Raw genomic sequence first — 17,845 nt, 5'->3', positions numbered from 1 at the left:
GTGTTGAAGAGGAACAAACGTCTGTATGTTTGTAACAAACGGAAATTGATTTTAATGATTTATTGGTCATTTTGCGTAGCACCACAGGCTGTTTTTAGTTCAGATGTTTTTTTTTTTTGGTTAAATATTTCTTTTTTCATTCAGTATAAATTCGTCAGTTTTTACAACCCACATTTAAGTGTTACAATTACTTCGTATATAAAATTACAGTAGTTAAAGAATAACAAAAGTAAAAAAAAAAGAAAAAAAAACTTTTGAACTATATACTTGTCATGTTTCCATTAAATTAATTCTAAAGAAAATGATGTTAAATATAAATTTTTAAATAAAGTCTTAAAGAATGTTCCAAAAGGAGTCTAGTTTGTAACTAATATTTGTTTAAAGTTTAAACGATTTCCTCAATCGCTATGAATCTAAATTATGCGTTTTAATGCAGATAGACTTCCGACTTCAATTAGGTTTTCTAATCCATATTCTTCTCAATAAAATAACATAAATTTGGCTACCGACTTTATTCTTATACAGAATTGTCCAGTTCTCAATCGATGTTGTATCGTCGTAGCTTTGTATGTCATAAAATGTTTTTCTAATAAAATTTTTTAAAACAAAAGCAGAACAATTATAAAAAATTACGACATACTACGATACAACTGTACAACAACGATTGTGAATTGTACAAATGTTTGTGTTAATACGATACCTAGAGTATTTTATAATTTTCATAGCCATTTTTCAATCAATGTAGAAGTTTATCTTTACTCATTCAAAACAGCTTTTGAGAAAAAATTTAATCAGGTCAATTATGAACAAAAATTTCTCAGAAGTTTATTTCTTTTTGCCTAATCTACAGATATATGGTCATGTTATTGTCAATATCTGTGTTTATTTCAAGATTCTCCTTACTAAATGCCTTTGCAAGTAAGTGGGGCTGTAATATACCGGAGTTCTGCAGGTTATACGAGGTTGAGGAGGAAGTGTCTCCACATATAACTCCCAAATGTCCTGGCATACAGAATCTCAGGCAGAAATGGCTAGTGAATAAGTTCTCGGTTAAAATTACTAGTGATTACTTACTAAGTAGTACTTCTCTTCGGAATAGAAGATTTCTTTTTCTCTCATTCCCAGATGAGAAAAACTTCCAAAGAACCTAAAAAGAAGTAGAATTTACTCCATGAAATTACTGAAAAAGACCTGAAGAGGAGATTATTTTAACACAGGCTTATCATAGAAGGGATGTCCTTTTTATATGAGTCTAAATTTACTACTTTTGAAGCCATTCTCAAGAAGTAATTTTTATGCTTTTTTTAAATTAAAAAAAATAACTAATTGCTATTTTTGAAGTAGTGATAAATCTTATTCTTTTGGAAGTACTTCGCTTTAATATACCCTACACCACAGAATCATTTTCTGAATCGATTTAGCTATGTTTGTGTGTCCGTCTGTCCTTGTAATCAAACTACAGGTCGCAATATTGAAGATAATGAAATTAGGTTCTATTGACGATCAGGGACGAAGCCTATTGAAAATGGTTAAGATCGGTCCATTATTCCATAACTTGTAATCAAACTACAGGTCGCAATTTGAAAGATAATTTAATGAAATTTAACATAGTTTTCTATCGAATCCAATAGTGACTTTTGAGAAGGATCTAGATTACTATATACAAATTGCCTATCGATGTATTTATCTTGACAGTTCATAAACTGTATAAAACGTTTCTTCATGTATTTAAACGTTTCAAAAAGTATCGAAAATAAATTTTTATGTCAAAGTTGATTTTTACTAGCGAATCTTCTTAAACAAGAAAATTACAATTTCACTATATCATGAATGAGACTATTTTAATTCTGATTTACAACTTAAAGTCCAACAAAAATATTCATATACACTGCTATTGCCAATCATCATGTCATTTGCAATATGTTCCCATTTTCACTTTTATCGTTCACTAACTTTTTTGTCGCGAAAAAATTCGCCTGTTGTGAAATTTGTTGCTGTTTCATACAAAATTAACTATTGTGAATGAATTGTTCACAACAAGTTCGCGATAGCAATTTTCCTTTTGAAGGGAAATAAAAACGAAAAAGAAACAAAATTTTCACTTCTATTGTCGATAAGGGGGATATAATCTTAAGCTACTCTATGATTCCAGAGTAATAAACGCAAACGTGAAAAATTTCTACAACATGTATTTGCTAGACTTAAATACATACAACTTCTATACAGGATTTTTCCCTCCTCCTTTACATAACATTTACTTACATTTTGTCCTTGGTGTATTATAAACTTTAAATTATTTTTTTATTGTTATACAAAAACAAAACTTTTGATTTTTATCATGTCCTCTGCAATTACAACATTGTGTAACAACATACATTTCATTGTTTTTAAGTTGTTTGTTTGTTGGGTTTTTGTACTGATGTTTGTTTGTTTCAACCGATGCTGCTGCTGCTGCTTCTGATACATCAGTATTTGTCTATAGGCCTATTGCAGCAAATTTTAGTTGCTGTTGTGATTTTAATTTCATTAAATGTCGTTGTTTCGTCTGTCTTGCTATTGACCAAATATGGTTTATGTCGCCAGTTGGCTGAATTTTTTTCTTTTTGTTTTTTTTTCAATTGAAACTTTTTTTCTCCAATTTAATTACATTTACTACTATTGTCTCGTTTACAGGATGCAGTGCAATGGTTTTTTTTTCATTTCTTTTTTTCAATAATATATTTAATGCAAGTCCTCCATTGTAATTTACAAACCATGTTGTATTAATTAAATAAAAAGAGTTTAAAAATAATAATAATAATAAAAAAAATACTATACATGTTAAATATTAAAAATTAACTGCGTGTGTAGGTTTCGAGATGAGTGTATAAATAATTCATATTTTTTTCTTTATTTTACAACAAATTACTTAAAAATTTATTTCTTATTAAAGAAAAAATCTGAACTTGTATTATAAATTAATAAAATTATTTTTATTATACTTGCTGTTGAAACCTTAGCCTTTAAAAAAAAATCTGTAATTTTTTTTTTTTACCAAATGTCAGTTTATATCTTTGAACTTGTTGTTCATATTCATTACTAATTGCATTAACCATGACCCTGAACTTTAATAATAAAAATTTTGTATTTTTGTTTTAATAACAAAATAAATTGTTTAAAAACTCCTCCCAAAAAAAAAACACAATACAATCTTCAAAAAAAAAAAAAATGTAGCCAACTGAATATAATGTCAATAATGTTTAGCAACATTCAGATGTATACAACCAAAACATTTTTGTCATTTTAATGTCTCATAAATTTGAATACAACCTTGATGATGGGCTACGTTTGTTCTAAAGCTAAACCGAAAAATGTAGAAAAAAAAACAAACAAATATAAAAAATATTTATGCCGCTCAGGAACCCATCACAAATATAATACCAGACAATAGACCATATGAAATGGTATTAGCCTTAGTAAAAAGTCATCATCATCATCAGCTAAACAACGTCAGCAACATCCTCAATATCATTTCTGTTCTTAAGACAACATTCTGAATTATAAAAGAGAAAAAAAGCTAAAAATTGTCAAATGTCTTCTGTGTTCAACATAAATGATATGCTTTGACGCTTATAGTCAAAGACGATAGTTTATTTATACATGCAACAACAACAACAACAAAATATACTGATTTTAAATAAAATACAAAGAAGTTGAACAATTTTTTTCTGAAAAAAAAATTTACATAAAAATACAATAGTGAATAGTGAGTAGAGTAGTGAATTGAAGTGAATACGTTGGCAATACCATGATGAGAATGATAAAATGTTGTTGCCTACAAAAAAAATGCTTGGAAAATATTTATAAAAAACCAAAAAAAAAAAAAGAGAACTGAGTTGATGCTGGTGATGACGACGATGACTATGATCATGAATAAGATCAGCGTTGAAGCAAAACTCATTACGCATTCAAGGTCCTTAAAAAGTCTTAAAAATCGAAACGGAAATCTTTGTTTTTTTTTACAACATTTCTGAATACAATATAAAAAAGATGCTGGTAGTAGTTATTACATAGTATATATATAATTTTTTAGCTGACCACACTGAAAGAAATATTTTACTAGATTTTTGAATGATGAATCTTATAAAAATGTTGCCTTTATGCATTCAAGGAATGTTGTTTTTTTGGGTCCTTCGAACCAGGACAAGAAGAAAAAAGCTTACAATCTTTTCAAATTTGAGATTTATTAAGTTGTGGGAGAAAACTAATGATTTTATTCCCTACTTTAAAATATGCTTTAATGTAATTTGGAAAGACATTGTAAGGCCTCCGGTAGGTTAGTGTTCTAGTCTGGTAGACCGGAGGTTGGGGGGTTCGATTCCCACCTGAAGCACTGGTTAAGGAGCGCACAACATGCTCGATAGAGGCCTAGGTGTTTTTCTTCTGATTTGATTTATATATGTACATTCTCCTTTCAAACTAACTAAATAAGTTTCCCAATCAGTGATTTCATTAAAATTGAAAAAAATAAGCTTTTTATGGTATAATTTTCTAATTCAATTCGAGACCCTATTTTCTAACTATAAATACACTTAATAGAGAATCCTATAAAAGCTTTTAAATTTAATTCCCTCGAACTGTAAAGAAAATTAAAGATTCATAGACGAAATGAAATTTTAAAACATTAAAAAAATCTTAATACTTCAACTAGGAACAGGACAGAATTCAAATGGCAAAATATAACTGGTCCTTCGAAACCAAAGTATATTTATTTCCTCTTAATCATGTGGGACTTACGTAATCTTCAGAATTCTTAAAGTTGAACTAAATACCTTTAATACATAAAATAATTTAGCAATAGTGCAGATATCAAAATTGGTCCTTCGAACCCAAAGTTAAATCAATTTTGCTTAATTTTGCAAATATCAAATACAATACTAAAATTCAAGTGAAATTATAAATAGTAATTGATTAGAATCACCAAAAAAGAAAAATGGTCCTTCGAGCCAACTCATACATTTTACAACTTTGGAACATTAAATAGTTGCTTGCAACCTTAAAAAAACTATTACAGAAATTTCCAACTTTATATTTCTCTTAGTGCATTCATTGAACTTGAAGTCAGGTATTGTTGTTCAATCACGCGCATTTACGATTCATGACATTTTGGAACATGTCGCTTTCATAAATAGTTAACCTACCGAGATGGCAACTATTTCGAAAAAAGAAAAACAAAACCTGAAGAAAAAATAAAAAAAAAATAAAACACTAAATAGTTACAAACGTAACTACTAAGTAGTATACAAAGCAACTGACTAGCCAGCTAACCAACTGACTAAGAAAAAGAAGCTAAGCCAACCAAACAACTAAACGAACAAAGTGAACATATGGCGGTATCTCTTACAGAAGAGACACTGATAAGACAGCATGGGGTTCATTTTTGGGCAGAGAAGATGAAAACAGAAGAAAAATTGCAATGGAATTCATTTAGTTGCAACCACAGCCAACTATGATTATCATTATAATCATGATCTTTTTTTGGTTTGTCTATAGCTGTGTTTAGTTTTTTTTGTATACTATTTCATTCTTTATTTTTAAATTTAAAGATTTCTTTTCAACGTTTTTTTAACATATTTTTTTACCATTTCTAGGCAACTATACCATTACAATCATTTAACCTTGATTGCGGACGTTTAGATAATACAAGTGGTATGGCGGCAACAACAAGTTCAGGTGGCAATGTGACTAAAACGAATGTTGCCTACCTGAGAACATTATCGGCACCGACACCATCGCCTTCGCATAATATTTACCAACAACTACATCATAATCATGGCAATAAGGCAACATGTGGCAGCAATACAAGTGCAACGTCGCATGGTAAAAGGCAACAACGTAATAGTTTAGCAGGAGGCAGTATATTTAATGCTACATTTGATCAGCAGCAACAGCAACAACAACAACAACTGCTGCAACAGAATCTGACAAATTTCCAAAGCAATGAAGCCGCTTTAAATGCTTTAACTGCTGCCTCCTGCTCGATGTCGAAAACAACTAATGACACTAAGTCAACGATGTCAACTAAAATAACTCCAACAACCATATTAAAAATTGAGGAGACATTGCCATCAGCATCATCATCAGCTTCGTTGGCCAATGGTGCTTTAAAAGAAGCCACTATGTCCTCAACTACAGATTTAGAAACTTTACAACAGAAACGTCTACGTCAATTGAATATTGAAATGGATAATATACGCAATACGTCCATAGATCAAAGCCAACAATTGTCAGCCTTAATGCAACAAAATCACTATTGCAACTATAGCGGCAATAATAGTAACATCAGCAGCAGCAGCAACAACAATTTGAACAATAATAATAAACATAAAAATCTTATGACAACAACGTCATCTTCAACATCATCTGCCATGACGGCGGCGGCAATTCCAAAAAAGCTTTCCGTTTCCTCCAACTCCCCCTGTATAGCGGCTGGTGGTGTGATGACCTGTGTTGCTGGCAAACAAGCTAACTCTAGCCCGATAACACAACAACAACAAACACAACAGCATAATGCAACAAGTTATCATCATTTATTACATGGCAGTGATGCTACCAAAAAAGGTTCAACCTCTACAATCTGGACATCGGAGGAATCAATATTAAGGAGTGTTGGCGCCGTCGATGAAGACAATAAGTAAGTATCATCATCATTTATAACATTTTGATTTGATTGTTGCATGAAGAATACATTGTTTCTCTATGTGAGTGTGTTTTTTTGTTGAAATTCGATTCTTTATGTTTCTAATCCATTGAGACATAATTACTTAAAGAGTCTTTTTAAACGTAGAAGTGTGTCCATTAGCATGGTACCGTTGGTTTAGAAAAAAATAATTTTCAAATTTTTCCAAAGAAAATTAAGTTTTGGTTCATTTCAATCATACATATCTTCCAAAATAATAACTGTTTTATCCTTTGATCCAGCTCATTCAGAATATCTCGCTGAGAAATTGGAGAGAGAATTGGTTCACCCTACTACTGTCTATTTCTAATGCGCCTGCCTCAGTGACTTGCTTGGCTTTTGGTAACTTTGTATAACTGCCTCCTTAGCTGTTTATGTGTGGCCTCTTTGGGGAGTTGTTTGGAATGTTTTTTTTAACTTTAATCTTTGTTTAATGCATTTCCTGTGTTAGAATTTTATTTTTTGGTTAATAATCTCCTTAGAGAGTTTTATTTTATAATGCAGCATAAATTTCAAATTAAATCTAAATTTTAAATGGAGATTTGTGCAAATATAATTGCAAGTGTGAAAGCTATAAATGTCATTTACAATTTGTACAACAACTTCGTTGGTTTTTTTTTTATTCAAAAAAATTTTTAAAACTTAATTTAATTTTTTTTTTAATTTTTGAAATTAATTTGAATTTCATTTAATTTTTTTTCCAAACAAAAGAAGTTTTTAATTTAAGCGTTCGTAAATATAATTTCTCTTAGAGAAATTTTTAAAAATTGTAAAAACTAAAGTTTAATACAAAATGACCTTAATTGAAATAACTTAGCAATAGCTCCGCTCATAGAATTCAATGAACTTGTCTAATAGAGGAAATTTGAAAATAAAATAAAATTAAAAAAAACACACACACATTATAAACCAGCTTCCTTTTTAATCTTAAAGCTCTTAAGCAGTTCTATACAAGTTGAAAGAAACACGATTAAAAAACAACTATACAAAGCAGGCCGCTTTTCAAAAGCTTTGCGTGTTGACAAATAACAACATTATTAATGACAATGTGATTAATTTCGTTAATACATATTTCGTTAAAGTTCTTGTCTGTTAGGCTGTGCTAAAAGAAATTAAGAAATAAACTATTTAATTCATTAAAAACTCCTTGAACTGTCAAGTGTTTTTCAGATATGAATTATGAAATCAACTGACATGTTGACACTTGTTTAAGAATTGCTAGAAAGAGAGAGAGAAAACGTACAGTAAAACTGGTATAGTTTACTCGAAGTCATTCATGTACTCATTCATTAACACTTAATCTCTTAACTAATAATGCAACAAAATTGTTAAAGTTTTTTTAATCTTATTTTCTTGTTTGTGTGTGTGTTTCTTTGTAGCTCCACTTCATCCTCGGCTTGTGAAGAAGCATCTGGTGTTTTAAGTTCTGGTAAATCTGGTATATCACTAGATAGTTCGGGTATGGAAAATGATAATAATGAAAGTGGTATTGGTACAGCTACACCACCTAAAGATATCTCCTATTGGAGAGGTATGCCACATCGTCATCACCACCATCATCATCACAATCAACAGGATAATGAATCTATAACAAGTTTGGATGTTTTAAGGAAAATGAAATTTCAAAAAGGTAGTTCAGTCACCTCCTCCGATGATCCTGATCTTCTTGAAGTGTTAAGTTTATGTGATGAGACTCATGACGAAGATGATGATGATGAGGTGGGTGAGACAGACAATAAATCTCTTAAAGAAGTTAACGAAGAAGATATGGATGATTACGATATGGTTGATGAAGATGATGAGGGTCATGATGATTTTGAAGTGGTAACATATTGTGATTGTGACTACACCGAAGATGGTGACAATAGCAGTGCTAGTGCTGGCAGCAACAGTACCAGAACCAATAGCTCTCTTAACAATGGCTCTCAAAGTGATACCAGTGGTGTGGTTTTAAGACGCAAATATGCTGCCTCCCCTATAATGGTACCATATGCCACACAAACTTTACATGGTTCCCCACAAAACGGTAGAGCACAAAAATGTCGCAGTCACTCGTTAGACACCTCGTCCTTACCCAATTCATATAATCATCATCATACGGCCACCCAGCAGACACAATTTCATGCTCATCACCATTCACAAGCCCAACTGGCACGTAAACTACAACATTTAAGAGATCGTCACAAGGATCGTAATCAACTTTCGTTGGCTTTGCGCCAAGAACCCTTTCAGTCACTGTTGGCGCCTACACATTTCCATGAATTACCTTCGCCTAGCAGTGCCTCCTTGCATAGTGGTCATGAAATTTTAGATACCCAAGAGCTCTCAACGAAATCAAATTCGGCGCCTTTGTTATTGAAACAAGAGAAACGTCGTGATGACTTTGCCAACCAGAATGTGGTAAGTGTTTGCCAATTGGCTGATTTACATAAAGGTTGAACTGTGGGACTTCTTTGTGTTTCAAAAAAAAAAAAGTTTAATTAAATGTTGATTAAGAGAAGTCAAAAGTTTCCCCTTGATGTAAATTTTAAGTATTTGTTGATTCATTTTTTTTATTAACTTGTTTTTTTTTTCTCTCTTTCAATATTTGTTTCTTTATTGTAGACCCTTCGCTATTCACGTTCGCAAAGTGATCGCTATTTAGCAGGTGAGTAAGAATAGTTTTATAGTTCTTAATAGTTTTGATGATTGTTGCTACATTTTTAAATATATTTTTATTTGTAATGCCCTTCATCTTGTCAAGCTTTGTTTAAGGCTTGTTTTTTTCTTTTTGCCATAGTGGCGTCTAAATCTAGTTTTTTGTTTACTAAACTTTTGTAATGAACTAATAAGAATACATATATAGTTACATATTACATAAGCAGTCTTTTGAAACAATTTAATCTTTAAGTTAAAATTTGAATATTTTTAAGACCAAAAAACATAAATTGTTTACTTTTGCACCCAAAATGTTCGCTACTTCGTATAAGTAGTACTGTTTTACTGTTGTTGTAACAGATTGCCTGTGACTGGATGTTATTCTTTTGGAAAAAAAAAACTTCCGTTTGTTGTAATTGTTCGACTGTGACCGATAGTTCTTTTCTATGGAAAAAACTTAAAGTTGATACAGCTGTCGACAATCTTTGATCGAGCATGATTCGGGTCGTTCTGTAGCAAAGATATAATTGTTGTAGGAATGTTGATACAGCCGTTGTTTAGTTGACAATCTTTGGTCGTTTAGAATCTGGTCGTTTACGAAGCGGAGATTCAATTGTAGTTGAAACGAGTACTTCTTTACCAATTATTTTTGTTGTCCTTTAACTCCGTAAAGTGTTAAACTTAAGCAAATTCGTTTGAAAGGCTACCTTCGTCAGTAAGTTTTTACAGACCAGGACACTTTCCAATATCGTAAGACATTACTTCAAGTTTCCGATATTCTGTTTAGTTGCGTTCAGTTTTCAAATTGTTACAAATTTAAGAAAAAAAAGTTAATTTAACTCTTTTTAATAACTGCAACCATTCAACTAAATGAGATCTTCTATGGAGGTCTTTAAGATAATTTGTTTCTTTTTGCAAATAGATCTTTGCAACTCTATTTTTTCCTCAGTTGTTTTGCTTAGTTAGGTTTTTCGTTGCCATGATGTGAATGAGTGATTAATTATTTAATCATTTTTCAATGGTCGTTGTTCGTATACATTTTAATTTTAGACTCTTCTTTATCGTCTCTTTTTTTTATTAACTGTCAAGTGATCTTTTAAGGAATATGAATATATTTAGTTTATTTTTCGCCGATGTAGGTAATCTTAAATAGTTTTTTGTATTATTTTTTCTTTTTACACATTTAATTTAAACAGTCTATAGAGTGTTTACTTTGATATATTTTTTCTCTTTAAGCTTTGAGATTTTAATAGATTTTGACATCAAGTTATTGCTATTTTATTTATTCATACAATATTCTTGATTAGTTGACTGAGTTGTCTGAGCATCTTCTATTTTAATAGTATGATTTGAAGTAAGAGGATTTTGTAGGCTTTTTGTGAAGATTAATAGATTTACGCAGTTTAATTGAAAAAAAATTATAATATTCAATTATATTATGCAAATTATGGTAGTGTTTTCTTTTTAACTATAAAAAAATTAGAATATATTAAAAAAACAAGATTAACTTTAAGATTTGAAGAACTATTTATATGTAACATGTAGTCTACTTATCTACTTTTGAAGGTGAAGAAGTTTTAAGTTTCACTTTCTCTGGTATGACAATTTTACAATTTTTAAGAGATTAAATTTCAATACATATACAATAATTCATTTACAATAGTTTCTAAGTAATTAGATGTTTTAATATGTCCTTTAATAGGACGCCGCAATTTGATGATCAAAGTAACACGTGCCATTATATTTTGAAATAAAAACAAGTAATATTTCTATATTTGGCTGTGCCGAATCTTATATACCCTTCACCAAGTATGTTTTAAAAAACAGTTTTTATTTATTTTGTATCTCTGCACACATGTCACACATAACATACACACAAACAAATATAAACTGTAGCAGAAAGAAATATTAACTGTTGTACTGTAATATCACCGTCAAACTGTATTACCACCCTCAAACAAATATGAGCTGTATTACCAACATATTACTGCTTTATCCCCTTGTTCTTGTTATACCCACTTACCTTCGTGAGAACAGAACAGCATGCAAACATACAAAAAAATACACAGCTGAATAAAACCAAATACATCTCCACACGCACATGTACATCTTTATCCAATTCACAGTGTTGTTGTTGCTTTTTTAACAAAGCATGAAAAAAAATGTGGCTTTTTTGATAAAATTTTCAAAGGTTGTGTCGGATTTTTGCTCATATCTCCGTTATTTATAGACCGATTTTGCTGATTATAAATAGCGATCTTCTCGAAAGCATGTCTAACTGAATTATTGAAGATTCGGATCTCGCCGATATCTGGGGACCTCTAAAAACTGATTTCAACAGACAGACAGACGATCATGGCTTAATCGACTCCGCTATCTATAAAGATCCAGAATATATATATACTTTATAGGGTCGGAAAATTATATTATAGAAATTACAAACGGAATGACACTTATATATACCGTTCTCACGAAGGTGAAGGGTATAATAAACTTATGTTTAACCAAAAATGAGTCATAGATGAAAGCCAACCATTTTGCTCATAAAACAGTATTCAGTTGTTCAATGGGTCAGTACTGACGCATTTTACACCAGTTACTGCAAACCAGAAGTTAACTCATAAAGTGTCATTTAATAAGGAACGCATGTTGTTGTTATAACAACTAAAGGTACACAATAATTTAGTGGGGGGGGAGGGGCGTTGTGTTCTACATCAATGTTCAGACCTAAAAATTTGGTTACTTTAACTGGCTATGTGGTAGGTGTCATAAAGACCCTGGCAATATGCAAGACATTAGTTAGGGACGACAAGGTCTATACGTGACCATTAGGCATTAAGCCTGTTGATCAATTCCTTTCTTAGTTATGCCAGAATTACTCTTGCTTTTCGCGGCCGGTGAGCGAATTCCATGAACGACATTCCATACGGTATCCTACGACCGCGGAATTTACGGCGTCTCTATGTTTTCCTTGTATATACAAAGCTCCTTCCTGACATGCCTCGGGGGAGCATCTGACTATATACTGTTAAAGTTGGGATAACTCCACGGATGACATACTAGGAGGAACTGTGATGCATGGCATTTGTTTCGGGTTTTCACTGTAGAAAATTTAAAACGTATCATTTAAAGAATAAAAAAGTACCAAAGGGAGTCCTGTTTTACAGAATCTAATGCAGTCAGGACCCTGTATACTCAATATTTTTGTAGCATTTGAGGGAAGAAAAAGTTCTCTATTGAAGAATCATATATTCAGTGTTTTGTGTGTTTTGGTTTCATACAAAAATATCAAAAAATAAACTCAATATTAAAAAAATATACAAAAAGTGCCATTTGATAAAAAAATACGATTGCTTCGGTTTCCCACTATAGAAAAGTACCAAAGGGAACCCTGCTTTACAGAATCTAATGTAGTCAGGACCTTGCATACTCAATATTTTGTACCATTTGAGGGAAGAAAAAGTTTTCTATTAAAGAATCTTATTCAGTGTTTGTTCAATACTCTTGTGTTTTGGTTTCATACAAAAAGTACAATTTGAAGAAGGAAAAAGTACCAAAAAGTAAACTCAATATTCAATAGACAGTGAAACAAACCTTCGTTATTAAAGAAGTCACCTTCTTCGTACTATATAAGTTTTTAAATTGTAAAAAAAAATTTCTAAATAATAAGAATTCTTAAGAATATGTCTTTGAGCCAATTTCCTCAATTAAAATCCAAAATGTAAATGAATTTGTTTAGTCTTCCGTAAAAATATAAGATTTTTTAAAAAAAAATTTCGAAAATTCATATTTATAATTGTGCTCAATACTACAATCGAATTCAATTCGTAAATAAAATTTTTGCATCATGTGCACTCACGCATAAAATGATAAATTCAATAACATACATTTCCTGGTTGAAAAAATAATTCTAGAAATAAATTTGTTTATAACCTAAAAATAATTTAAAAAGAAATATCGATTTATTGACATTTTAAAAAATAACAACAATTAATTTAAGATTTACGAAAAAAAAAACAATAAATTTTGTTCATTTAACAAAATCAATATAAAGTACAAATTATTTTTGTTTCTTTCATTTTTGTTAAAAATTAAAAAAAGCTTTCATAAATTTATTAAAAACCGAAAAAAATCTTTCTTTGTATTTAAATTTAAAAACCTCAGTAATAAAACATACAAACAATAAATGCTTGATTACTTTCATTTTAATATATTTCTTTATACCAACTCAATTGACAAGTGACATTCAAAACGAAAACTGTCTATAAACAATTGATTAAAAAGGCTTGTTGCTTTTTTTTTTTTTTTTTGTTAAATTGAAGATGAAAGATGTGTATGAGTTTATCATTGTGGAGGCAAACATTACATCCATCAATGGCAACACTTGAATTTAATTCCAGTCAATACATAAACAACAATAACAACAAGTATTGCTACTACTATAACAGCAACAATAAACAATAAATAAAAACCAAAAATTGCTGTCAATCTTGTCAATTGATGATGACGTACATTTAATACCCCCCTTTCACTTATGGGCCGTTTTTTTGTTTCTGGTATCTCTCTATATATTCTCTTTCCTCTTTACTTTTGTTTTATTTTTTTGTAATTCTTGTACAGATTTTATTTTCTTCTGTTTACTATTGGCCACAGGAGTAGAAAGGATTAAATTGCTAGTTGTTTGCAAGGTCCTTTTTCAGTAATAACACCAGTAGATTAAAGCAAAGGATGTTGAGTGTTGTGTTGTTGGCTTGGTGGCGATGATGATGATAATAATGATGTGTACATTGCTGTGGTAAATGTCAGTTGTATTGTTTTTCTTTGGATTTATATTAAGTTGTATGTGTTTTAAGTTTATGTAAATATATAGTTATTAAGAAAAGCTATTAAATCGCTGAAAATTAGTTTTTGACATTAAGAACTATATATTTCTTTACATTAACAAATCCACGATCATACAATGATCGAAATTATTACCCCATGAAAGTTGTACTTTACTGTTGAATGAATTGAAGGTAAATTCTATACGATTAAAAATAAACTTGATATAAAGATCATTTGTGATCTCGATTGGCAAAAAGATCATTCATGTTACCCGTAGAACAAAGTAAGCCCGAGTCATATACATACGTTTAACACCCACTGATTTCCAACTCTAAGTCCCACAACCACTCATAGTTACTCCTCTTTATGATATCTGTTGTCATAAAAACCGAAATATAGACATGCATCAGTCTTTAAACCGCAACACACTCTTTCCGCGAATTTGGGGTTAATCCACAGCCACTACGTGGATTCTAAAGCAACCCTAACTAAAAGCAACCCTAACTAAGTCCTGAGGTAACCGTAGTACCAGATTGCTCCCCCCGGGTATATTATCCTTGATGACAGATCACATCTTGGTGTATTGCAATGGGGGGGTAGATAGGTGCTACCAATACCTCTAGTCGGCCGGGACTATAAATTGGTGTTTACAGTCTTGCATAGATTGAGTGTGGTCTAACCAGAGAACCACATAATCTGGTAATACGGGTGCCCAGTTGCCCGCAGTACTATGTCCTGGCTGGTCAGTTGTTGTAAGTTAAAGTCAATATTTCAAATGTTGCCGAAACAACAGATACCTCATAGAGGAGTGACTTTGGTACTAAGCGTTAGAAATGAGTTGGTATTGATTGTATATGGTACGGTATGAATTAGGGGTATGCGGGCCTTTCCCACCCGTTTACGTATTATAAACAGATTAAACTCTGTTCATATCAGAATAACCACAGTGTGTCCCTGTGAGTAAGAACAAAGTGTCGGCTTATTTAATGGATTCGTACTTCGGTCTACCGGTTATGTCTCTAGGTTCTGTTGACAAATCAACAGAGGCCATCCCATAAGCGTGGTTGTAAACGGAAGTGATGTTTTACATCTCGGAAGTTAAGCAACGGGTCAGCAATGGTCAGAGATTAAATAAAAATGGCAGCCTGCGTGTAAGATACATAAAGGGGCAGTGGTGAGTTGTTTACTTTTTACTCTCCCAGTGGTTGAAAAAGTACCACCGTGAGATAGGGCAACACGCCAGTTACTCACGTAAAGCACTTCGACTTCATGTAACACCAGATTATGTGTGTCTCTAGTTCCACAACATGTCAAGTCATTTTAAGGAAAGTTCGGGGGAGTGAAGTAACATCAGTTAATAGTCAGATGGTAGCACATTTTTACCCCGGCATTGCAATACACCAAAATGAGGGTCTTTATCAACGGATCATGCACCGGGGAGAAAGGTAGAGTAATATTGAAGTTATCGCGATCTCTTAAAAATTTGAAGTATTGATTTTATGTTATTCTTTATTAAACGATAAAGTTTGATCGTTTTGGTCCAACCAACATTCTGTAGAGCAGTTTCAAACTTTAATTCGGAAGTTATAGAACAAGAATTACAACTTAGTTAGGAAGTTAGTTAATAAGTTTAAAAAATCCAAAGAAATGCACCTAGACCGCCTTTCTAGGTAAAATCTCAGGTGAAAATCGAACTTCTAGTCTATTAGACTAAAACGATCGTTTGTCTCTATACAGAGAGCAGGAAAATTTATACTCTTATATAGAACATAAGGATTTAATCTATGTATGTACTGCCCATCCAACAGCATTAACAATAATGAATTTACTTAATAAAACAAAGTAACATATGTTTCAAATTATCATTCAATTACCATAGTCCTTCAAAAAAAAAAAGTTTTCTAATACCTATGACGTCACAAAAAAAGTATCAAAAAGTCATAAAAAATTCATAAACAATATACAAACCTGATTATTTAAAAAATCTTTGACTATTTATGTAAAAAAAAACTTCCTAGAAAAAAGTTTTCACCAACACTCCTAACAACAAAAAAGGTTAGTTTGAAAAAAAATAATCCTTTATCTTAACATATTTATAAACTTGTCAAAGGTATATGCAACAAAAATATAGACATTTATATAGACTTTTAAATGTAACATATGTTTTAAACTTAAACATACACAATATTTTGATTGAAAATCCCACCCAACATTTGACCAATCTTAATAAATAAAAATAAAAAATAAAACTTTTTAGTTTGTTTGACATTGATGTGTTTTGTTTTTTTTTTAACATTCAAACAATAACCACAGCATTTGCGTTATAATTTTAATGACGTCAAGTGTGCAAAAAAAACTGTATAGTTTTTAGTTCAAATGTTTTGATTATTATATAATTTAATAATGTTATTTAAATATTTGTTAGAAGTTTATTTAATTTTTTGGTATAATAAACAAGATTTATTTTAACTTTTATTTTTTGCGTAGAAAGCTGAAAATAAGGATTAATAATTTAATTTCTATTTAAATATTGAAATATTCTTTATGAGTTTTTTATCTAAAAACTTTTTTCTATTTATAATTTATTTCTATTTAGATGTCACTTGTGTGTAAATAAAGATTTATTCAGTTGAAAAAAATATTAATTTCCCCTTAGCAATTGGTGTGTTTAAGTTTTAAATTAATATTGTTTTAATTTAAGTTTGTATTGAAATAAGAAAAAAAATATTTTTCTCTTAAGTGTAAGATGAAAATTGTTTTAATTGGAGCTCAAAAACTTTGATAACAAAAAAAGGAAATAAAATATTTAATTAAAATAATTTCAAAATTGTTGCATCCCTATTGTTCGTGGAAAAATATTAAAAAAAAAAAATACATTTAAATAAAAATGTATAATCCCAGAAAAAATTTTTGTTTTAAAGGATGAACTTGATTTTCTTTTCATAAAATGAAATTTTTGGCAAATTTTTTATTTCCTGTGATATTTACTTTCATTCATCCCACTGTTATTGTAATCAAAGCCTCATCTATGGGATCTATTTAAAAATATCCTTTTTGTACTAAATCAATTTTAGTTTAATTGTTACACTTCAACGAGCACGAACACACAAGCTACTCAAACAGCTAACATTTAAACATATAAACAAACACTAAACTAAGGCCCCCATTTTCGTTGCTAATGGTGAGCATAGAAATAAGAGTTAAATTGAAACAAGACAGATAAAAAATAACATTAAACATTTGAATATTTCAACAAATATTTCATGAAAAACTTTATATATTTTTTAATACTGCAAAAATAGGCCTTAGTGTACTAAATATTGTTCTCAACAGCATTACCACAAACAACAACAGCAACAACAACAATAAAAACAATAAACTATGTATAAGGAAATTTTCCAATTATCATTTTAACCCAACAAACTACTTACTACCACAACTACTCAGCTACAAACAAAATGAAAACAATAACAAACACACCACAGCAGACACAAACATTTAAAACTCACATCATTAAAATTCTCATCATGTTGATGATAATGATGTACATTGTACACACACGTTAAGATAGTGTCTCTTCTCTTACTTATTTTATGAACCCCCTAACGTATACTCAATATTATGTGTTTGTTTTTGCCTTTTCATTACATATTATACACAACATTG

At 30.5% G+C, this 17,845-nt stretch overlaps 1 protein-coding gene across 1 annotated transcript in view; it reads left to right on the top strand.

Moving 5' to 3' along the window:
* LOC111683327 (stAR-related lipid transfer protein 13) overlaps positions 1 to 17,845 on the top strand; it is a 177,259-nt gene that overhangs the window by 122,927 nt on the left and 36,487 nt on the right. The window contains exons 7-9 of the mRNA XM_046948999.1: positions 5,631 to 6,673; positions 8,098 to 9,118; positions 9,323 to 9,365. Of these exons, the coding sequence (XP_046804955.1) occupies positions 5,631 to 6,673; positions 8,098 to 9,118; positions 9,323 to 9,365 (2,107 nt within the window). The remainder of the gene's footprint in view (positions 1 to 5,630; positions 6,674 to 8,097; positions 9,119 to 9,322; positions 9,366 to 17,845) is intronic.

The sequence above is a fragment of the Lucilia cuprina genome, chromosome 4, assembly GCF_022045245.1.
Source record: "Lucilia cuprina isolate Lc7/37 chromosome 4, ASM2204524v1, whole genome shotgun sequence".
In the NCBI taxonomy this organism is placed as follows: domain Eukaryota; kingdom Metazoa; phylum Arthropoda; class Insecta; order Diptera; family Calliphoridae; genus Lucilia; species Lucilia cuprina.
Note: the sequence above shows the minus strand (reverse complement) of the source record. Positions and strands in the feature narration are given on the sequence as shown.